This window comes from Chlamydomonas reinhardtii, chromosome 12, assembly GCF_000002595.2.
Source record: "Chlamydomonas reinhardtii strain CC-503 cw92 mt+ chromosome 12, whole genome shotgun sequence".
Taxonomy (NCBI): Eukaryota; Viridiplantae; Chlorophyta; class Chlorophyceae; order Chlamydomonadales; family Chlamydomonadaceae; genus Chlamydomonas; species Chlamydomonas reinhardtii.
This window is the reverse complement of record NC_057015.1, coordinates 6,114,394-6,136,328: the sequence shown is the minus strand read 5'-3', so window position 1 is coordinate 6,136,328 and position 21,935 is coordinate 6,114,394. Positions and strand designations below refer to the sequence as shown.

The 21,935-nt window shown below is 63.8% G+C and overlaps 4 protein-coding genes across 4 annotated transcripts; 3 read left to right on the top strand and 1 right to left on the bottom strand.

Annotated features, from left to right (window-relative positions):
• The first annotated feature begins 413 nt into the window (after window positions 1-413).
• CHLRE_12g536000v5 (uncharacterized protein) lies at window positions 414-7,889 on the top strand. The gene is made up of 16 exons (XM_043068648.1): window positions 414-716; window positions 803-868; window positions 938-1,461; window positions 1,657-1,932; window positions 2,160-2,442; window positions 2,725-2,932; window positions 3,101-3,325; window positions 3,537-3,959; window positions 4,087-4,197; window positions 4,331-4,592; window positions 4,740-5,084; window positions 5,229-5,489; window positions 5,648-5,819; window positions 5,989-6,165; window positions 6,283-6,432; window positions 6,557-7,889. Exons 1-16 carry the CDS (start codon window positions 529-531, stop codon window positions 7,137-7,139), a joined length of 4,254 nt encoding a protein of 1,417 aa, XP_042918743.1. The 5' UTR covers window positions 414-528; the 3' UTR covers window positions 7,140-7,889.
• Window positions 7,890-7,943: 54 nt separating this feature from the next.
• On the top strand, window positions 7,944-14,662 carry CHLRE_12g535950v5 (uncharacterized protein). The gene is made up of 12 exons (XM_001692833.2): window positions 7,944-8,574; window positions 8,658-8,715; window positions 8,811-8,930; window positions 9,646-9,824; window positions 10,329-10,524; window positions 10,955-11,140; window positions 11,346-11,600; window positions 11,841-11,933; window positions 12,341-12,557; window positions 12,767-12,969; window positions 13,244-13,516; window positions 13,799-14,662. Exons 1-12 carry the CDS (start codon window positions 8,333-8,335, stop codon window positions 13,976-13,978), a joined length of 2,202 nt encoding a protein of 733 aa, XP_001692885.1. The 5' UTR covers window positions 7,944-8,332; the 3' UTR covers window positions 13,979-14,662.
• A 401-nt stretch (window positions 14,663-15,063) lies between these two features.
• CHLRE_12g535900v5 (uncharacterized protein) lies at window positions 15,064-17,893 on the top strand. The gene is made up of 5 exons (XM_001692834.2): window positions 15,064-15,265; window positions 15,408-15,470; window positions 16,149-16,258; window positions 16,608-16,733; window positions 17,100-17,893. Exons 1-5 carry the CDS (start codon window positions 15,184-15,186, stop codon window positions 17,262-17,264), a joined length of 546 nt encoding a protein of 181 aa, XP_001692886.1. The 5' UTR covers window positions 15,064-15,183; the 3' UTR covers window positions 17,265-17,893.
• Window positions 17,894-18,158: 265 nt separating this feature from the next.
• Window positions 18,159-21,903, bottom strand: CHLRE_12g535851v5 (ribosomal protein L8). Its single transcript, XM_001692933.2, has 8 exons — window positions 21,758-21,903; window positions 21,653-21,687; window positions 21,236-21,420; window positions 20,972-21,049; window positions 20,726-20,821; window positions 19,815-19,928; window positions 18,889-19,014; window positions 18,159-18,633 (listed from the first exon to the last, which is right to left on the bottom strand). Exons 1-8 carry the CDS (start codon window positions 21,799-21,801, stop codon window positions 18,448-18,450), a joined length of 864 nt encoding a protein of 287 aa, XP_001692985.2. The 5' UTR covers window positions 21,802-21,903; the 3' UTR covers window positions 18,159-18,447.
• Between the last annotated feature and the right edge of the window lie 32 nt (window positions 21,904-21,935).

The following is a 21,935-nucleotide window of genomic DNA, read 5'->3' as shown; positions in this document are numbered from 1 at the left end:
CGGGACTAGGAGTCACAGGTGGCGCCATCCATTGCACCCATGTGGCCTGTACGAAAGACAAACCTGCGGCGGGTTAACTGATGCTAAGACATTTAGCAGGTAAAGTGGTGTGAGCCTGCAGGCATGTGCTTATCAATCTGGCATGTGTAGCCAGGTGCAGCCCCCTTGTCCGGGCTATGCATTTCGCCCGAAAAGGTGCTTGCCACCAGCCACCTGGCACACCCCCGGGCCGTGTAGCTCCCCATCATGACATAGCCGTTCCTACACCCGTTCATGTATGGAGCTTGGCGCAATTAGGTGATGCATGAATGGCTAAGGCTACGCGGGTTGCAACGACCGTGCATGCAAACGGGCTGGATCCAGCCTGAGAAGCGAAGTATTCGAGCGGATGCTAAGCCCAGCAACGCCTACACCTCGCTGCCATATATAACCTACTTTAGGCCAGAGGGTAGGTGGTGTATCCCGGTGCCAACGAGTCAACGCGAGAAGCCATGATGTGTTGCCCTTCGCCTTAGCTCGCCTACGAGAATGCCGAAGGGCTGTCCCTCCTTCCGTAAGAGGACGGGCACGGAGGAGACGAAGCGTACAGTGCACATAAACGCGAGTCACCATGAGCACCTGGAGCTGCTCCACCAGCACTATAAGGGCAATGCCACTTCCACCACCAAATACAACGTCTGGACCTTCCTCCCTAAGGCGCTCTTTGAGCAGTACAGGTGCGTGAGCTGCGCGGGGAGGGCGCGCTTGCCATGTGCCAGAAGGTGGCGCTCGCTCGACTTAAAAGAGAAAAATTCTGCTGCAGGCGTGTTGCAAACATCTACTTCACTATCGTGGCAGCGCTTTCGCTGACACCTTTCTCGCCTGTGCGGTAAGGTCTTCGTTGGGGCGGGCGCTCCCAAGCTTCGATTTCCTTGCCTAAACCCGCGCTTTTCTGCAGCGCGTGGACGACATGGACGCCCCTCATCATCGTGTTGGGCGTGGCTATGGTCAAGGAGGCTGCCGAGGACTACAAGCGCTACAAGCAGGACAAGGAAATCAACAACCGTGCCGTGGAGGTGATGGACCCGGCCACCGGCCAGTATGTCACCAAGATGTGGAAGGACGTGCGGGTGGGGGACCTCGTCGTGGTGACAAAAGACCAGCAGTTCCCCGCGGACCTGCTGTTCCTCACCTCGGAGACGGAGGAGGGGACGTGCTACATCGAAACCATGAACCTGGACGGCGAGACCAACCTCAAAATCAAGAAGGCCCCTGATGAGACGAAGGACCTGAACCAGATGGACTTCGCGTCCTTCAAGAACGCCACCATTGAGTGCGAGGGCCCCAACGCGCGCCTGTACCAGTTCACAGGCAACTTGCTGCTGGACGGGAAGACCCTGCCCATCAGCCCCGCTGCCATCCTGCTGCGCGGCTGCAACCTGCGCAACACGGACAAGGTGGTGGGCGCCGTCATCTACGCAGGTCAGGGTGGTGCTTGGGTCACCGGATAGGAGGTGTTGGGTGGCAAGAGGTGTGCGGCGTTCTGTAGTACGGCATCAACCCGGCCGCATCACCACGGGTTCAAACAAGGCACAGCCTCCTTGGCAACAAGATGCAGCCACCATTACTCCCCGCGCAGACTGGCACTGAGCTATTTGATCCACGCATGACTTACAGGCCACGAGACTAAAATCTTTAAGAACGCGGCACCCGCGCCCTCAAAGCGCAGCCGCGTGGAGCGCATCGTGGACAAAATCATCTTCTTCATGTTTGGCCTGCTGTTCTCGTTCTGCATCATTGGCGCGGTGTACTTCTCCATCTGGACGGAGAAGAAGTCGCCCAACCACTGGTACGTGGGCTCAGCCAACGCCACGGGCCAGTACGCGCAGTACGCCCCCGGCAACCCGGCTTTCGTGGGCTTCGCCTCCTTCATCACCTCGTTCATCCTGTACGGTAAGCAGACAGCGGTTCGTCGTGGGCAAAATGGGTTGGGGTGCTCAGGTCCGAACTGGTGTTGCCAGGGCACGGAGGTGCGGACTGTTGTGCAAATCAGCTTCAGTGCAAGAGTGCTGACGTTGTGGGATTGAGGCACTGTACCAGCAGCGCGGCGCTGCAGACTTGAGCCAGCTGTGCGGGGCTCCGGTGGTGGTATCAAACTCGGTCGCACTCGCATGCCGCAGGCTACCTCATCCCGATTTCGCTGTACGTGTCGATGGAGCTGGTGAAGATTGCGCAGTCCATGGGCTATATCAACCTGGACCGTGACATGTACCACGCGGAGACGGACACGCCCGCGCTGGCGCGCACGTCCAACCTGAACGAGGAGCTGGGCATGGTGAACACAATCTTGTCGGATAAGACCGGCACGCTGACACGCAACGTGATGGAGTTTTTCAAGTGCTCCATTGCGGGCGTGCCGTACGGGGCGGGCATTACGGAGATCGAAAAGGCGAATGCGCTCAGGTGTGTCAGGGGCTGGAGCACGGTCGGGTGGGCGACGAGGGAAATAAGGATATTCAACAAAAGATGCTTTTGAGTGGATGCAGCGTGACCTTAGCAAGGTGGCGGCTGGTAGCCAAGCGCAGGCTCGTGAATCTTGCCATGCTGTCGTAAACACTTGTGAGATGGACAGAAGCGGTCAGGAGTCACAGGCCAATCCTGGTGGGAGCAGGCGTTGGGTGAAAGCCGGTCGCATCGTGGGCACTTGAACGCCTTGCCATGTGCCCCTCGCGCTCTGCCCTGCAGGAAGGGCCAGGTTCTGGACGACCGCGAGCGGCCCGACGCGGCCAAGTTCCGCGAGCGCTTCTTCAACTTCTACGACGACCGCCTGATGGGCGAGGCGTGGTACAGCGCCAAGGACCCCGTCACCATCGAGATGTTCTTCCGCCTGCTGGCCGTGTGCCACACCGTCATCCCCGACGGCCCCACAGATGAGAAGAGCATTAAGTACGAGGTGAGGCCGAGCAGCCCCACTAGACACCGGACCCAACGGGCTTCATGGGGCATGTGGCGAACTGGCAGGGCGGTCTGTTAGGAGGAATGACTGGGGCCAACATCCACTGCTGAGAAGGACCCCGGTACCCTCGCCTTCTGCCCCGTGCGCCCTCTTTCCACCACCCAGGCCGAGTCCCCCGACGAGGCTGCGCTGGTGGTGGCTGCCAAGGCGTTTGGCTTCTTCTTCTTCAAGCGCACCAACACCACCATCACGGTGCGCGAGCGCACGCCGCGCGGCACCGCGGACGTGGAGTATGAGGTGCTGAACATCCTGGAGTTCAACTCCACCCGCAAGCGCATGAGCGTAGTGGTCAAGGAGAAGGCCAATGACAAGATCATCATCTTCTGCAAGGTGGGCGGGGGCGTGATGATGGAGACACGCTGGGAAGCTGAAGGAGAGGAGGGGCCAAGGGCGGCAGTGGCGGCGGCTTGGTCGGATGCTGCCGGTGGGCAAGAAAGCAACAACGGCACTACATGAACGTGCACATACTTCCATCCTTTGGACGCCCAGGGTGTCCCCTCTTGTAACGTCGCACACGTTTTCTGCCTAAACTCGGACGCAGGGTGCGGACACGGTCATCTACGAGCGCCTGGACCCCAACTACGCGCCTAACGAGGAGATGAAGACCACAACCTCACGGGACATGGAGAACTTTGGTGCCGCAGGCCTGCGCACGCTGTGCCTGTCGTACGCCGAGGTGGACCGCGACTGGTACACCAATGTGTGGATGCCGGAGTGGGTCAACGCCAAGACGTCGCTGGAGGACCGCGAAAACAAGGTGGGCGAGGTCAGCGAGAAGATCGAGCGCAACCTGCGGCTGCTGGGCTGCACGGCCATCGAGGACAAGCTGCAGGAGGGCGTGCCGGACTGCATCCGGATGCTGGCGCTGGCGGGCATCCGCATCTGGGTGCTCACCGGCGACAAGATGGAGACGGCCATCAACATCGGGTTCGCCTGCTCGCTGCTCACGGAGGAGATGCACCAGGTAGGGCGAGGCGCGGACATACGGTAGCGGGGGACTGATAGGCCCGCTTTGTAATTTGTGCTGTGGGCCGCGTGGCATTGCCAAGCGTTTGTGGCTTCTGAGAGCATCCGTGCCCATCGTCCTGCAGTTCACCATCAGCGTGTATGGCGTGGAGGAGATTGAGAAGGCGGAGAAGGCGGGCAACAAGGAGCTGGCGGAACAGCTGAGCCACGCGGCGGTGGCCAACTCCATCAAAACGGTGAGTACCACAAAGGGGTCCTTCCTGGAAGCACTAGAGGCGCTACGGGATGACCTTAGCCCACTTTTGCACGCTGTCGTCTGCTGTGCTTTGGCGTCAGGCACATTGTAAAACTCCATGCATGCAAACACAGATCGAGGAGACCATGACCTCCAAGTCGGAGGGCTCGCGCTTCGCCATAATCATCGACGGCAAGGCGCTGAGCTACGCGTTGTCCAAGGACCTGGCGGCGGGCTTCCTCAAGATCGGCCTGCGCTGCAAGGCAGTTGTGTGCTGCCGCGTGTCGCCGCTGCAGAAGGCGCAGGTGACCAAGCTGGTGCGTGACCACGGCGACACCACGCTGGCGATTGGAGACGGCGCCAACGATGTGGGAATGATTCAGATGGCGCACATCGGTGAGTGATGTTGCCATGTTGGCGATTAAAAGTGTGCTTCTGGCGAGGTGAGGTACCGTCTGTGGGCTTCATCGTAGTAGCGGGCACGCCTATGCTGAGTGCTGAAGCTACTGTGTGATCTTTGCTATTCTCCTCATGTTGCGGCAGGTGTGGGCATCAGCGGCCAGGAGGGCATGCAGGCGGTCATGTCGGCGGATTTCGCCATCGCGCAGTTCCGCTTCCTGGTGCCGCTGCTGCTGGTGCACGGGCGCTACAGCTACAAGCGCATCACGCGCATGGTGCTGTTCTTCTTTTATAAGAACATGCTGTTCGGCGTGACCATCTTCGTGTTCAACGCCTTCAACGCCTTCTCCGGGCAGTTTATCTACAACGATTTCTACATGACGCTGTTCAACGTGGTGTTCACAGCTCTGACGCCCGTGGTAATCGGCATCTTCGACCGCGACGTGGACAAGGCCATGGCGCTCAAATACCCCGGCCTGTACATGCAGGGTGCGTGCTGAAGCAGTGACGTACGGGCTGCTTGCACGTCTGCAGCACCAACTGCCTGGGCACGGTCCGCTCATCTCATTCATCCATAGCACTGATTCTCGCCCTGCCTTGCCGTGGTTCCGTCACAACCCGCTGCCCCTACAGGCCAGCGCAACGAGTACTTCAACTTCAAGGCCATTGCGCTGTGGCTGCTGTCGTCCATGTACCAGTGCTGCGTCATCATGGTGTTCGTGCTGATCGGCTGCAACTCCACCGAGGTGGACCGCGACGGCGGCAACCCCTACACCATGTGGCAGACGGGCGTGCTCATGTACTCGTGCGTGGTCATCACCGTGCACTTCCAGGTGGTGCAGGTCATCGAGCAGTGGTCGTGGCCCTACCACGTTGCCATCTGGCTCAGTCAGAGTGAGTTGCGTAACCCTGCGGCGAGCTGGGCAGAACCTTGACCACTACCTCACACCCGGCCAAGCGGCTTCATGCTGCGGCCAGGTACAGCACTGAGCGAACACACTCACCACTGACCAACCTTGCACACCCCGCACGTGCCTGGTGTGCACCTGCAGTCGTGTGGTGGCTGTACCTGCTGGCGTACGGCGCCTTCCCGCTGTACTTCAGCTCCGACCTGTACAACCTGTTCGTGGGCATCGTGGCGCCGGGCCCGCAGTACTGGCTGTACTGCCTGCTGATCCCCTGCGCCTGCCAGCTGCCCGACTTCTTCGCGCGCATGGTCAAGAAGTGAGTGTTGGCGCGGACCAGTTGGCTGGGCGCACGGGTTCCGCTCGCGGTTGTCTTGGTCCCACGATGAGTGCCTGCTTGCGCGTGTGGGCGAGGGCTGCGCATGCCGCCTGCATGTCTGGATGCGGCAAGCCTGCAACGGCTGTGCTTGCCACTGGTGACGCTGCAGGCTGGTGTCGCCGTTCGACCACACCATCGTTGCGGAGATCCAGAAAAAGCTGCAGCGCGCCGGCCGCAGCCTGGCGGATGAGAGGGGCCAGGAGCCGCCGTCCATCCTTGCCGGCATCTTCAGCGGCCAGGCCAACAAGAACCGCGGCTTCGTGCCGCCCTACGACCCCCGCTCCAAGTGCGTGCCTGAAACTGGGCTATGCCGAGCTGACCACGCCCGATCTTGTGTGCACGCTCCCTTTGCTTGGGCATTCTCTCTCGTCCCTAAACATCTTCCGGGGGCGTGCTTGCGCAGGTTCTACGGGCTGGTCAGCTCTGGGGCGCGCAACTCGGGCCGTATCGACACGGGCGTGCGCAACCCGGTGCTGCAACACCTGGACCAGGAGCTGGCGGACAACCCCTACCGCTCCGGTCGCAAGAAGGGGCTGCCGGGGATATCGCCAAAGTGCGTCGGGGATGGGGGATGGGCACAGAGGTGCAAACGCTGTAGCATTGTGTTTGCTGTCTGGGCGCAGATCGCGGCCTCGGACTGTGTGTAACCTTCGCATCGCTGCTTGGTTCTGCTGCAGGGGATCATCTGCCACTGCCGCCGCGGCCAGCGCCGCGTCGGCCGGCAACGTCCAGCCAGTGGCGGCTGCAGCTGCCAATGGTGCCGCTGACGCAGCGGCCGCAGCTGCTGCCGCTGCTGCGGCGGCGACCACGGCCACGGCAGCCGCGGTCGCTGGAGCGGCTCCCCCCGCTGCGCCGCCGCCAGCAGTAAGGTCCCCGGCGGCGCGTGTGCTGCCGCCGGTTATCCCGCCGGGCGGCCACCCCAACGGCCGCGCACCCGGCCGGCTGCCGCCCATGGGCACGCCGCCGGTGGGGCTCACTGGCGCGGATACCATGCCCTCGAACAACAGCGATGCGCCTGCCGCCAGCAGTGTGCCCATGCCGCCACCGCCGGCCGTGGGCTTGGCGCCCAACCCACGCTCCAAGAATAAGTTGCCGCCGCTCATCCACGGCGGCGCCTCGAGCCCGGCCCTGGCGGCCACGGCAGCGGCGGCGCCGGGTGCGATTGCCAGCCCTGGCGCACCTGCACTGGCCCCGCCCGCCACGGCGAACCCGCAGGAGCGGGAGATCTTGGCGACATACACAGACGCTCTGCAGCGTTAAGTCCAATCGGGCTTACCTGCATACACGGTACAGAGCCAGGTGCTGTGTGCGGTGGAGGGTTCAGGGGCAGGCTACGGACGCGTTGACGTTTGTTTTACCTTATTGTGATGACATGTGTGCGACTCGCCGTGGCGCCGCCAAAGGGCCAGTGATTATCGTATTAGGACGGTGCCCGGACTACCAAGTGCATGTGAAGGAGTTAGGAGTGGGTGAGGGATGCAGATGCACGAAACCTGGGGGAACCTGCCCTGCACGGAACTGCATAGCCAGGTGGTAAGATATTAGGAGCACAGGGGACCGTGAGTGCCAGGCATCCTAGGGAACGAGCGCATCCTAGCTGCAAGCTAGGTGACGATGGGCCGTGAGGTTTGCGCTGCATGTCCTAGGTGACGGTGTTACAAGCAGGCGTGGTATGCAACGGGTGCGATAAGGGTGCGATGGGACATGGCAAGGGGCAGGTTGGCGTAGTCCAACGTGCAGTGGTTGCAATGGGACAGGGCAAAGTGGCTGATATAGCAGAGTCCCAAGAAACAAATTGCACCCAGCCCAAGCATCGACCTGCAATGGGTGTTGGATGACACTGTGCTTGAGCCCAACCTTCTTAACATTATCGCACAGGGGCCCTGGCAGAACGTCAGGGCTTTGGGCAGCAGGGACTCGAAGCGAGGAAGAGCCGGTATGCCTTCAGGCGGTACACGGCAAGAAGATGTGCAGCTCTTTGACGGCAAGCACGTGTAAGGTCCACGTGACCAATGAGCTCTCCAAGGCCGGATGCTAGCACTCCATGGCGCTACCGCCGCTACGTCAGGCTACAGGGGCAGGACATGAGCAAGCGGCTTCGGGGATCCGCGCCCTTTGCGCGGGGGTAAACAGGGTTGGCAACGTGTCAGCAGCCGTGGCACAACGCGACCCCGGCAATTTCGCTTGCTCGCTGACTAAGTGAAGAAATTTGTAGCAACAATAGGCATTTGGCAGGCAAAACGGGGAACGGGCGACGAGGGCGATACAAAATCATCCATTGCATGCGTGCACGAGGGAGTCGCGACTCTGCAAGCTCGAATGCTTCCACATGTCCTGTTGCTTTGATTACGTTGACGCGAAGAGCTAGGCATTACAGGGTGGCGCAAAGCCGCGCCTTGCGCTATTTCTTTTGTTCAGTCTGAGCTCGCTTTCTTCTTTACTCAAGCCCAGACATGTCCGCTCGGAGGGCCTTGACGCTGGCCCAGCCCCTAACAGGGCTATGGCCAGGCGCGCAGGAGTTTGCACGCAGCATCAGCACTAGCGTGGGCGCTCTGTCGGGGCCTCCCCCGCCCCCGCCTCCCCCGCCTCCGCCTTCGGACCACCTGGAGGTTTTTGTCAACGAGCAGCCTGTTAAGATACCGAAGGGCTCTTCGGTGCTGCAGGCGTGCGATGCGGCCGGTATCGACATTCCACGGTAGGGTGCAGAGCGCAGGGGCAGTGCAGAAATGCCAAATGATTTTCTGTGCACACCTAATACATCTCTGGCCCCCTTTTCAGCTTCTGCTACCACCAGCGCCTCTCGATTGCGGGCAACTGCCGGATGTGCCTCGTGGAGGTGCGTACCTGGAGTGCTTGATGCCGCAAATTGGGCTTAAAGTATAGAGCAGGCCGCTGACCCGATTGCATGGGGGTTGGTGGCTGCGTGCACAGGTTGAGAAGGTCCCCAAGCCCGTGGCATCCTGCGCGATGCCCGCGGGCCCGGGCATGAAGATTAAGACGGAGACGCCGATGGTGAAGAAGGCGCGCGAGGGCGTGATGGAGTTTCTGCTGGTGGGTGGTGCGCGGCGAGGCATGCAGGCAGGGGCAGCGTGGAGAGAGTGCAGCCTGGGGGTGGAGGGTGTTGGCCCCGGACCCATCAGGTCAGGTTGGAGCGGCTCGCCGGAGGCGGACGGGACTGGCGCTGGCGCGGCCGAGCATATTGCTGTGGAGACTGCTCGGGCTTGAAGAGAGGCGCATGGAGCTCTGGGCCGGCTGGTATCCGGCGAAGCAGCAGGGTGGCATGGGCTGCAGCCCCAGCCTGGCACGGCAACGTTGCCAGGAGCCGTAGGGAGGCGCAAGAGCAGGCCACTACCGTGGCGCAGGCCCGGGGCAAGCCAGCACGCAGCACACGCTGCACAAATGGCAGGGGCTGGGCTGCACCGCTGCCGTCATCGCTCGGACTTGAGGCCCCCAACACTGGCGGTGGACTCGTAGCGGACTGCCCCAGCCAGCTGACAGCGGGGGTCGGGCCAGAGCCGGAAGGGTTGGCGCCATGCGGGGTAATGCAACCCGTGACTTCAGGGTGGCATTGGCGGAATTACGTTGGCCAACTCCGGCGGCAGCTTGCCCGGCCTCTCCGGTCAGCTCCAGCTCAGCCCGTTCGCGTGCAGCTGGAATTTGCCTCACCCTCGAAGCCGCAATCCTGTGCCGTACCCACCCCGTAGTCCCCCCGCCACTGCCCACGCTCTCAGCCACACCCGCCCCCGCCCCGCCCTTTGCCGTGCAGATCAACCACCCGCTGGACTGCCCCATCTGCGACCAGGGCGGCGAGTGCGACCTGCAGGACCAGGCCATGATCTTCGGCAGCGACCGCTCGCGCTTCGTGGAGGCCAAGCGCGCGGTGGAGGACAAGAACCTGGGCCCGCTGGTCAAGACGGTCATGAACCGCTGCATCCACTGCACGCGGTAGGGCGGCGGGGGCGGCACAGGGGGGAGGAGGCACACGGGGGAGGGACACGGGGGAGGCACAAGGCAAAGAGTTTGGGGGGCGATGGAGGGGGTTGATGAGCAGTGGGGGCAACGGGGATGGGGAAGGGAGGCAAGGGTAGGAAAGTGGAAACGCAGGCAGCGGCTGGATGAGCAATGAGGGGAAAGGGTTGGGCAGCAGCAGCGGGGGAGGGGGAAGGAGGGATGGGGCATCAGCGACATGGTTACAAACGGTCCCGGCGCCCTGACCTTGCGATGCGTGCACCCCTGCGTTCGCGGTCTACAAAGACCATGCACTGGCGCTCACTAGGCAAAGCGTGGGAGGCAGCTTGGAGTAGCAGCATGTGCCGCCGCAAAAGCATTTAAAAGCGCAGGGCGGGATCCAGGGCTGGGACGAAGTCCCGACTGGAAGTACCTCTGCTGCCCACCTTTCGCCATTCCCCAACCGCCCCTTTCCTTGTCCGGCAACCCCGATGCGTGCAGCTGCGTGCGCTTCGCCAGCGAGGTGGCGGGCACGGCGGAGCTGGGCGTGACGGGGCGCGGCCGCGACAGCGAGATCGGCACGTACGTGGAGAAGCTGATGGGCTCGGAGCTGAGCGGCAACGTGGTGGACCTGTGCCCCGTGGGCGCGCTCACCTCCAAGCCTTACGCCTTCACGGCGCGCAGCTGGGAGCTCAAGGTGGGTGGGTGCTTGGGGAGGGCGAGGGGCAGGGGAGCGGGATAGGTGAATCCAAGTCCCAAAGAAAGCAAGGGGGGGCGAGGGGGGGAGGGGCGCACGATACGAGGGTGGGGGGAGGAGCGTGGTTTGGACAGGCGCGAAGGAAGGGCGTGGAGAGGGCGAGGTAAAGGGAGCGGAGGGAGGCACAGGTGAAGGTAGAGGTGGAGTGCGTGATGCTGGCAGCAGCTGCGAAGCTGGTGCATGGGATTGTGTTGCAAGAGGAAGTTGGAGGCGTCGGTGCGCGATTTAGCAGGACAGTTGCGCGCTTGGGCAAATTGCCCCTCACATACGCAACAAGGCTCTCGCAAACCCCTCTCCCCACACACACACACAACTATCCCTCAACCGACCCCTCAAAACGCCTTTCCCCGCCCTGCCTCACCTCGCGCAGGGCACCGAGTCCATCGACGTGTCTGACGGCCTGGGCGCCAACATCCGCGTGGACGCCCGCGGCACGGAGGTGATGCGCATCCTGCCGCGCCTCAACGAGGCCGTGAACGAGGAGTGGCTGTCCGACAAGGGCCGCTACCAGTACGACGGCCTCAAGCACCAGCGCCTGGACAAGCCCATGGTCAAGGTAAGGGGCGCAGGGAGGGGGCGGCAGGGAGCGGGCGGCGGCGAGCAGGAAGGAGGTGGGGCGGGGCGGGCAAGAGGTGCACGGAGAGTTCTGGAAGCATTTGTGTTTGCGCTGCCCGGTGGCCTTCCCTAGGATACCGGTTGCGGAAAGCTGCTTACCACTGCCTTCCTCCCCTCCCACCTCCGCCTCCTCGCGACCGCCGCAGGGCCCCAAGGGCCTGCAGGTGGCCACCTGGCAGGACGCGCTGGGCGCGGCCGCCGCCGCGCTGACCTCCGCCGCGCCCGGCGAGGTGCGCGGCATCGCCGGCAAGCTAGCGGACGCCGAGTCCATGGTGGCGCTGATGGACCTGCTGCGCGGCCTGGGCGCCGGCGACCTGGCGCACGAGGGCGGCTTCTCCGACATGCCCGCCGACGTGCGCTCCACCTACACCGCCAACACCACCGTGCAGGGCCTGGAGCAGGTGCGGGGGTGAAGAGAGGAGGGAGGCGGGAGGCGGGCGGAAGCGGGAGATGCTGGGGGCGGTAGAGGTAAGGAGGCGGGCAGGAGGCGGGTCGGGGTGCATTGTCACTCACGCCGGCGACACGCTCCCGCAGTAAGCACCGCCGTCGTCGGGCATGCCTTCAGCCCCCTCCCTTCATGCAACCCTCCTGAAACCCACGCCCTCACTCTCCCCCTTCCTCCCCCGGTCGCCCCCATGCAGTCTGACCTGGTCCTGCTGGTGGGCACCAACCCACGCTGGGAGAGCCCCGTGTTCAACGCCCGCCTGCGGAAGATGTTCCTGGACGGCACCCAGGTGGGCGGGGCGTGCGCTTGTTTGTTTGGATGCAGGGGGGGTCCATGGAAGTCCCGGGCTCAGTCGAAGATTGGGGTTGACTGGGAGGAAGACTGGGGCAGCGTTGTAGCTTATCGCGTGGCGCGGGCTCATGCCCGCTTGTATACACCGTGACCCTTAAGCCCGTGCCTTGAGCCTTGGGGTGGGGCTTTGGCGGGTTGAGGCTTGGCTAGGACTCACTATGCGCGGAGTCACACGGACTTTGTCCGCGGGAGGGTTTGCAGCAAAGTCGGGGTTGGTGGAGTCAAGTTGGGCCCTGATAGCATGTGATGTCTCGGCGTCTTCGGGTGCTGGGACTGTCCCCTCTGTAACATCCGCATTCTTGAGCCTTGACGCTGACGCTCTGTATCTCCCTCCCTGTTGAGCAGGTGGGCCTGGTAGGCGCGCCCGTGGACCTGACCTACAAGTACGAGCACGTGGGCTCCGACCCCGCGGCGCTGGCGGCGCTGGCGGCGGGGCAGCACCCCTTCCTGGAGCGGCTCAAGAAGGCGGCGCGGCCGGCGGTGGTGGTGGGCCCCGGCGTGCTGCGCCGCGCCGACCGCGAGGCGGTCATGAAGGCCGTGCACGAGCTGTGCGGCAAGGCCGGTGAGCGCCACGAGCATATGGGGCTCTGGGCGGTTGTAGACTGTGCGTGTGTGTCTCTGACGCTATCTATCTGTTTGTGTTGCTGCCTTGTGGTTCCAAAAGGAATGGCCGGGGGCCGACCATGCTCGCTGTCCAACCCTCTCCATGCCGCGCCCTACTGACCGCCGCGGCCGCACACGGCACGCGGTGCGCTCCCACGCTGCACGCAGGCGTGGTGAAGGAGGGCTGGAACGGCTTCAACGTCATCCACGACACCGCCTCCCGCGTGGCGGCGCTGGACATGGGCTTCGGGCCCTCCGCCGCCGCCCGCGCCCGCCGCGCGCAGGGCGCCCAGCCCAAGGTGGTGTACCTGCTGGGCTCGGACGACTACAGCGAGGAGGACGTGCCGGAGGGGGCCTTTGTCATCTACCAGGTGCGCGGCCTGGGCTTTGGGGGAGGGCGTGGGGGCGAGGAGGGGACTGGGGTGATGTTTGAATGGTTGGAAGGCGAGTGGCGCATGCGGGGAGCGCCCGAGCGCGTGCGTTTGGTCGCCTGCCTCTTGCAGCGCGGTCAGCTCCTTTACCTGACTGCAGTGAATCACGGCATTGCGGCATCATCACTGACGTCTGCAACTCGCTCCTGCCGCTCCTCCCCCACCCTCTAAATTAATCGTCCTTGCAAACCGCAACCCTCCCTAAACGCTCCAGGGCCACCACGGCGACCGCGGCGCCTCCCGCGCCAACGTGGTGCTGCCGGGCGCCGCCTACACGGAGAAGTCGGGCCTGTACGTCAACTTCGAGGGCCGCGTGCAGCAGACGCGCGCCGCCGTGCCGCTGGTGGGCGACGCGCGCGAGGACTGGGCCATCCTGCGCGCGCTGTCCGAGGTGGTGGGCAAGCGCCTGCCCTACGACAGCCACGCCGCGGTGCGCGCGCGCCTGGCGGGCATCGCGCCGCACTTCGCCAACATCGACGCCGTGCAGGTGAGGGGTAGTGCCGTAGTAGTGTGTGGGGCGGGGAGCGAAAGGCGTCATGGGTGCGTGTTGATGGACGGGCGAATCAGAGCGGTGTGCGTTGGAAGGCAAGGCGGCTTGACCGGTGGTGAGCTCATGGCCTGTAGCGTCTAGACCCCCATTCCTAAATACTCGCGCCACACGCAGCACGCACGAACCCGCAATTGCTATGGGCATTGGTACCGCAGCAGCTGACGCGCCGCCCTCCTCGCCTCTTGCCTACCCTCCTGCGCTCCTGCCTCACCCCCGCAGACGCCTGTGTGGCTGAACGGCGAGTACGTCAAGGGCGTGGAGGCGCTGGCCAAGGCCGCGCCGCTGCAGCCCAGCGCGCCGCTCACCTCCACCATCTCCAACTTCTACATGACTGACGCCATCAGCCGCGCCTCGCGCACAATGGCCAAGTGCATCCAGGCGCGGCAGCAGACCAAGTAAAGAAGGATACGTGGTCGCCGGCCGGGCGGAGTGTGGTTGGAGGAGCGGGCAGGGAGAGCTTTGGTGGTGGAGAGGCGCGAGGGCGATGAGGAAGGATGAGGTGCGGATTTGGTGGTGCGGAGAATGAGGGCGTGCAGCGCGTGGAAGAGTCGGCGCCATGGCGGTGCGTGTGGCGTGGAGCTCAGGCGTTGCAGCTGGGCTGCGTTCGCTACGCAGCGTGCGGAAGGCTGTGCGGGTGCAGGAGTGCGGCCGCCGTGCACGCCGCGGCTGTGGTGGCGCCTGCTCATGCTCCTGAGCATGGACCGGTCGCCATACCAGCGGACACGAGAAGCTGGAAGGAAGGCATTAGTCATGTCTGTTGTGGATTGCGGGCCAGAGGGGGCGGAGCGTACGAGGCACGGCGCAAGGAGGCGGCAGAGCGGCGTGCTGGCCGTTGCCGAAGCTTATATGCAGGTGTGTTTAGCCCGGATATCGGGGCTGTGCGTGTGGCTGTAGGTTTAGCGTTTGAGGGCCAGCGAGCCCCAGCGTAGGCTATCGCAAGCATTTATCAACTAGTGCCTCGGCTTAACAACTTGCTATCTGGGAGTGCGTAGGGCAACAGTAGTACATCGCACTTGGGTGGGGGTGGGCATGATGGCGGCGTAGTGGACACAAGAATCACGGAATCTGTAATGTGTTACAACTCACGCCTCTCGATTCCATACCGGCTTATGCTTGATAAAGTAAGGCTCAGGGCCCCGGGAGGCAGACAGTGACTCTCTGTGTGGGGTGTACTGCAAGCGGTGACGGGAATGTGCGGGTGAGTGGGCGCGTTGGCATTCGTCGAGGGTTGGTACTCGTGTGGCACTTAGCCGGGGAAAGAAATAACATGACCTGAGAGACACACGAAGGAGAGCGTGTGGAAAGGGGATGGGGTGTGCTAGGCTCCCATGACTGTGCCTGGAGACGTGAAGTAGTATGGACTGAAAGGGGACTGAAAGGGGAGAGGGACGTGGGAGCGGGAGGAGAAATCTTGCGTGGGAGTCCCGTCCTCATCGGGCAGCTTGACTTCGCTCAACGAAGCCAAAACTTCTATACGTAAACGCACCACACAACGCTTCAGCAGCCTGCCCCGCTACGAAAAGACGAACGCACCTGTTGCTGCCATCAACTCTTCAACGTTTCCACCAACCCCAGTGCCCTTCTTGCTTGATTGAGCCGGCGTCATGGGACTTTGGATATCTAAACTGTGGTCGCTGTTCGGGGACCAAGAAGCTAGAATTCTCGTGCTCGGTCTGGACAACGCAGGCAAGTCCGGGAGCCCCTGGTACCAGAGAAACATCTAATAGATAGGCTAACTGTAATGGGGCGCAAAACCTCAGTAGGGTAGCTGCAACCTTCTGGGATGATCGAGCAACTTTGCCTAACCCGCAAGTCCGCTGCACCGCAGGCAAAACAACCATTCTATACCGGCTCCAGGTTGGCGAGGTGGTATCGACAATCCCCACCATCGGTGAGCAGTGCCGCTGGCTCAGTCGGCTCAGCGGGCACCCGCGGGTGCGGGACACACGGGTTCACCTGCGACTGCCCGTCCGGGCGCGTGCACTGGAGGTGCGACGCGCCAGCCCCGGTACCAGCCGCTTACAAAGGGCACTGCAACCATCGGCTTCAGCCCTCCTCGCCGCGCCCTTGGCGCTTCAGTGTAGTCGCGCTCTTCGGGAACTTGCCGTAGCAAATGCCAGTCATAGGGACGTCCGGGAAGCTTGGTGCTCGGCGGCTGCCGCGCCACTGCCCCGCACCGCACTGCGCTGATGCGGTCGCCGTACGGTAGTGTCATCCTGGCCAGCTGCGCTGGCTGTGTGGGCCTGGGGCGTCGGCGTCACGTCAGTGTCTGGCACGCAGCCAGCGGACGCGACCAAACATGACCGGAACCGGAGGCAAACACACGCGCCTGCTCTGGAGCTACACCAGGGCGCCATGGGGGAGGGGGCAGCAGCAGCGCAGCGGGGCATCGTGGCGGCGGGGACATTGTGGCGGGTTCAGCGGAGCGCCTCAACACGGGGTGGGGGCAGCACATGGACCTACCCGACGCCACATCGCTGGGGTGTGTGGGACACTCGAGCGGCCCCACCGATGCATCTGACTCCTGCCCTTGGCACGCATGTGCGCCGCGCACCACCACGCCACGCAGGCTTCAACGTGGAGACGGTAACGTACAAAAACATCAAGTTCCAAGTGTGGGACTTGGGAGGGCAGACCTCCATCCGGCCCTACTGGCGCTGCTACTTCCCCTGCACTCAGGTGCGGGCTGCGCAGGTCCACCCGCGACCTAGGTCAGGGTGGTGCAAGGGGGGCCTTCACAGGCAGGCTGGCTTGTTGGGGCCCCCACTCACCACCGGCAGCCGCGTGCAGGAAGCCAAGGGAGAAGAGGCAGGCCAGCAGTTGTTGGTCATGCTTGCAATCTGCTCGTGAGAGCGACGCCTGGGCCGTACTGTGGGCCTCCTCGCTGTGGCTCTCGCCCACTTTCCTTACCACAGCTGTCATGCTTGCCGCTCCTCGCTTCAGCCTCCTTGTTGCCCTCACCCTGCCCCCCTCACCCTGCCCCCCTCACCCTCCCCGCTTCCCCTGCCCCCCTACCCGCGCCCTCAAGGCCATCATCTACGTGGTGGACAGCACGGACACGGAGCGCATCGGCATCAGCCGGGACGAGTTCAAGGCGCTGCTGGACGAGGAGGAGCTGCGGGACAGCCTCATCCTGGTGTTCGCAAACAAGCAGGTGGGCAGGGGGCGGGGGTCCAGCGGGGCCAGCGGGAGGAGGAGCGGGGCGGTGACAGGGCGGGGGCGTGGGCGTGGGCAGGGCGAGGCCAGAGCGGGCTCAGGGAGGGCGTGACGGGCGCTTGAGCGGGTTGTTATTGGCAGCGGCTGTGAGGGTTGAAGGGCGGGTGAAGGCTGGCAGGGCAGGGAGGGGCGGTGTCATAAACTCATAATGGCAGGGTGCTCCCAGCCGCAGCCCGCCCGTGTCACGGTCGCGGCTCGTGCCCCGCACCTGAACCCTTACACGCCCGTCTGACCAATGCCACAATCTATTCTCCTCTGCCGCTCGTACTCCCTGCGAACGCCCACGTCCGCCGCCGCCGCGCAGGACCTGCCCAACGCGCTGAGCGACGCGCAGATTGCGGAGGGGTTAGGGCTGCACGACATCAAGAACCGCGACTGGGCCATCTTCAAGACGTCCGCGGTCAAGGGCGAGGGCCTGTTCGAGGGCCTGGACTGGCTGGCCAACATGCTCAAGACGCGCCGGAAATGAGGAGGGCAGGGGAGAGGAGGGCAGGAGGGCAGGAGGCGGCGGGCAGCAAGGGAGGCAGAGGAAGGCAGGAAGGGAGGAGGGGGAGCTGGGAGAGGTGACGGAGGCGGTGCTGGAGAGGCACCGCACTACAGGGGACATACATGTGTGTCGGGTGCGAGGTTGTGTTGGAAGTTGGAAGGGGTGGAGGCGGGAGAACGAGGCGGGTAGCTGATGAAGCAGGCCCGGTAGGGGGCCTTTTGAAGGACCGTGGCGATGAAGCCGAGTCCGAGGCGGGAGCTCAGACTGGCAGGCGTATGGTTTAACGCATTCCTTTGGTTTCTCGGGAGCAGCCTCGGTAGAAGACATGAGCTCAGGTGGGCTCAATGTGAGGGCAGGTGCTGGTGACATGCTGGACACGCGGATGCGCAGAGGCCCGTCGCTCTGCATGCGGGCGATGCCGTGGCTGACATTTTGACCTGCGTGCGTGCCTAGGGCTTGCTGCGTGCGGACTGTACGCGGTACGATACACGGACACAAGATGATCCGACAAAGCCGACAAGAGTAACTCCTTGCAAGGAACTGAGCAACATCCGGAATCTGCTGGTGTCCAATGCTGGTGTCGAGGACTGAGTGTGAATTCCATTGCGTGACTGCGGCGCCTCCAGATGCACCGGACGACCGAACCCGCCATTCCTGAAAGCTGCTGACTTCAGGTGGCGATGTGCACTCTTTCGCGCCGCAACATGACTCACGCTGCAGACTAGTGAACTCGCCCTTGCCCTCCATCCAGGCTGGAGATCATGCAACCCCGTGTGCTGTCTGCACGCTAACGTGTGCTAGTTGTGAGGCCGCAGCCCATTGTGTGACGCACCGGCGCCGAGAGAAACATAGGGACGAGAGGCGTACTCGTGCACAACTTTTCCGCTTTTACAATGCCCTCTCCCGACTCGAGCTCCGCTCGCCGCCGCGCCCAGCCACACACCCAGGCCGGGTGCGGCGCGGTCGGGCCCACGCAGGCCGACAGAGACGACGAAGACGAGGGCAACGGCGACAGCCGCGCCAGCGCACCAGACGGCCGCGCCGCGTCGCTGCAGCGCCGCAGCCGCCGCCACCGCGGCGGCAGTGGCGGCGGCGCCGCCCCCGCCCGGTCCATGCCTCCTCATCCGCCGACACCAAGGCCAGCCGTGCCACGACGACCGAGCGCTTACTCGTTCTGGGCGGCGCCCTTGATGACGTTGGTGCCGCGGAGGCGACCAGTGCGGCGGGCGGCAATGAGACCGACCTTCTGGCCGGGGGGCGCCGACCGGCGGACGGTCGAGGCGTGGCCAATGTGCTGGTGGTTACCACCACCGTGGGGGTGCTCCACGGGGTTCATGGCCACACCACGCACCTGTGCAGGGGGGAGGGAGGAGCGTGGAGGGCAGGGGCAGGGGGAAGAGGTCAGGAGGCATGCGCTTCCAGATCAAACCGCAAACGGCACGCCATGATGCACCATACAGAGAGCAAGTCGCCGGCCCTCTAAAGCTGTACTCCGCCCCCAAAACCCCGCCCCCAAATCTCTGCACCTAGCGCACATGTTTGCCTCATCCCCAAGACGCTGCCCAAGCGCCACAAGTACCAACAGCCCCCGCAAGCGCAGACGCACCTTAGGCCAGCTGTTGCGCTTGGCCTTGTACTTCCAGTAGCTGCGGCCGGCCTTCAGCATGGGCTTCTCAGTGCGGCCGCCGCCGGCGACCTGGCCCACGGTGGCGCGGCACGCGCTCGACACCACCTGTGCGCGAGCATGTGTGCACGAGTGAGGATGGGGGAGCGGCGAGATATGGTAGGGGATGGTGAAGGCGCTAGGGAAGCAAACAGGCAGCGGGATACAGCCGCTGGCGTCAGCAGAAAGCGCTGTCGTGGTTGCTGTACTGGACGTCAAAAGGGGCTGACAGGCGACAGGCAGAATGATGTTGCTGGTCAGATGCCGCGCCGGTGGTGGTGCCCGCCCCAGTCGTCAGGGTGCGCCCTCCGCTGCAGCCTGCACCGTCCCGGGCTCAGCCGCGCTGCAGCGCAGCGGTCGCTCATCTGGTTGCTGCTGCTGCTGGACTACCTGTTAAGGCGATAGGGCGGCTCCCGTTGCTGCTTGCAGCCTCAGTCCCGGTGTGCACTTTGCTGTGTGGCAAGCCGGTAGTAGAATCCGCACCGGTCAAGTGCTGCTCCGCCGTTGCCACAAATCTCAGGGCCTAATCCCAACGCCGGCATTGCGCCGCTATCGCTGCTGCTGCTGCCGCCGCCGCCAAGCCGCACCGTCCGCGCCCGTCCTGCTCGTGCCGCTGCCGTGATCCACGAACACCGGCGCCCCAGCGCTTTCCTCACCCCGCCGGGTACGCAGCTGCTCCTGACCAGCCGCTGTAGCCGGCGCCGCCGCTGCTGCTGTGCTGGACGCGTCCCCGGCCCGCTTGCAAATTCTGCAATAGCCTGTCAGCCTGCCTCCGCATTCGTACTGCTGCCCATTTTTTATCAGTGCACCCCCGTTATCCCCTACGAAGGTGCCCCCGGATGCGTGCATATGCCCGAGCGCCCTCTCACCTTCTTGGCGCCCGAGGGCAGCTTGATGCGGGTGATGCCGGTGTCGGGGTTGTGCGCCACGACGATGGCGTAGTCGCCCGAGCAGCGGGCCAGGGCGCCGCGGTCGCCGGCCTTCTGCGGGGCGTCCATGGCGGGAGCAGGAGAGGAGGAAAGAGGGATGCCGGGGGCCGGGGGCGTCAGCAAGCGGCGGGCGGACAAAAGAAAGAAGCGGTTTTTAGCAGCAAGCTGTTGGGTGGCCAGACGACGGGCACGGGGCACAGGTCGGGGCACAGGTCGGAGCGCAGCTTCCCCACACGGCAGCTCCCTCGGACGGCGGCACAGATTCAGCCCCCGTCCTGCCGTTCCAACGCTGAGCGCTGCGGCCAGAGTTCTGCAGAGCGCCTGCTTGGCTGCGGGCTCCTGCCGTGTGGCTGCGCCACGTACCCAGTATAGCTGCGCTGCGAGTCTGCCGCTGAGCCACTAACTGCACTGCAGTGGCCATTCGATGCCCCACAGACGATGTGCGCGCAGCGGCACTGCGCGCGCAGCCCTAGCGCCGGCCGCAAGCCGCCATGCGTGCGTCCACCGCCGCCGCTGCTGCTGTTCATCCGCCATGCGCCATTGGCCCAGCAGTGCTGCGCCGTGTCCTGCCGCTGCCTCCGCTTCTCTCCTCACGCCGCGCTTTGGCTGCTGCCGCCAGGATAATGACCGCGTCCGGGCCGCCATCGCGCCGTGCCGCTGTTGCATGCCCTTTCCGTCTGGTCGTTGCCCCATGCCCCTGCTGTTCCTGCCGCCTCCAGCTGCTGCTGCGCCCGGCAGGCCGCCAGCACACACACCTCGGGAAGCCGTATGGACTTGCCCCTCCCACATCCCGGTTGCCCACCCCCTACACGCCCCGACCGCCGCGTGTCCGCATGGGCAGCTCGACTGACCTCCTCCACGTTGCACACGATGGTACCCTCGGGCATGTCACCCAGGGGCTTCACGTTGCCAATCGACAGAGCCGCCTTCCGGCCGCAGTAGATGAACTGTGGGTTGCGGGGCAGAGCAGAGGCGCAAGGTCAGGCGAGCAGGGGAGGGCAGCCAGGGGCAACCCGAGGTGCAGGCCGAGCAGAGTAACAGCGTCGAGCCCTGGCTTCGGCTCGCCCCCTCGACGTGTGAGAAGCGCTCCCTCGCACCTGGCCGGAGTAGATGCCCTCAGCGGCAATGAACAGCTCCTTCTGGTGCTTGTAGCGGATCGGGTCACGGAAAGTCACCTGCATCGACCAGCCAAGCACCCAATAATGGTCAGCCCGAGCTAAAATGAGAGCTTGGTCCAAAATTTGCAGGTATCCACCCTTACAAGCTGGCAAAGAAACCACCCGAGCTCGGCGCCGACCGCCGCAGCCGCCAAACTAGTCGCGCCATCGCCGCGCCAGAAGGCCGCCTGCTGCTTTCCTCACCCGAGCCAGGGGAGCGCCACGGCCGGGGTCGTGGATGACCTCGGCGACAACGCCCTTGATGTAGTGGTTCCGCTCAGCAGAGTCCATGACGCGGTGCTGGGCGGCACCCTTGCGGTGGGTGTTGTGGGACTTGAAGATCCCACCCCGACCCTTACGCTGCGACCTGATGACGCGGCCCATGGTGACTGCAGGAGGGAGCGGCCAAAGGGAGGAAAAGATGCGAAGGCAAGGTTCAGTCGGCGCTTGGAGAACGCGCGCCCCGCCCGCGTCGCTAATAGATGTAACATAATATCTATTCCACTGCGCTGCCCCTGCACACTGCTTCGCCCGGACAAAGCTGGCCCCGGCCGAGAGGCGGCCGCCGAGCCTAGTGGCTGCAGACTAGTCCCAATAATTGCCCCATACACGCAGACGCACCTAAATGGGCACCCAATAACGGGAAAGAGGGAGGGCTGTGAGTCGCGCAGGCGCAAATACTCTGTTCGCTCAGGTCCCCATGCAGGGCAATCACCTCTCAGCAGCCAAACACGCTCGCGTAAATTCGGTGGTTGTATCGTATCACACATTATAGACAGAACCTAGTTCGGGGGCTATCTGCTGAGTTTTAAGGAAACTGCTTTCGTGCCCAGCGCGCAACACTGAATTAGAGCTGGACTGCCTCCACTGTGATTCTCATTGACTATAATCAACAAGGCGCACA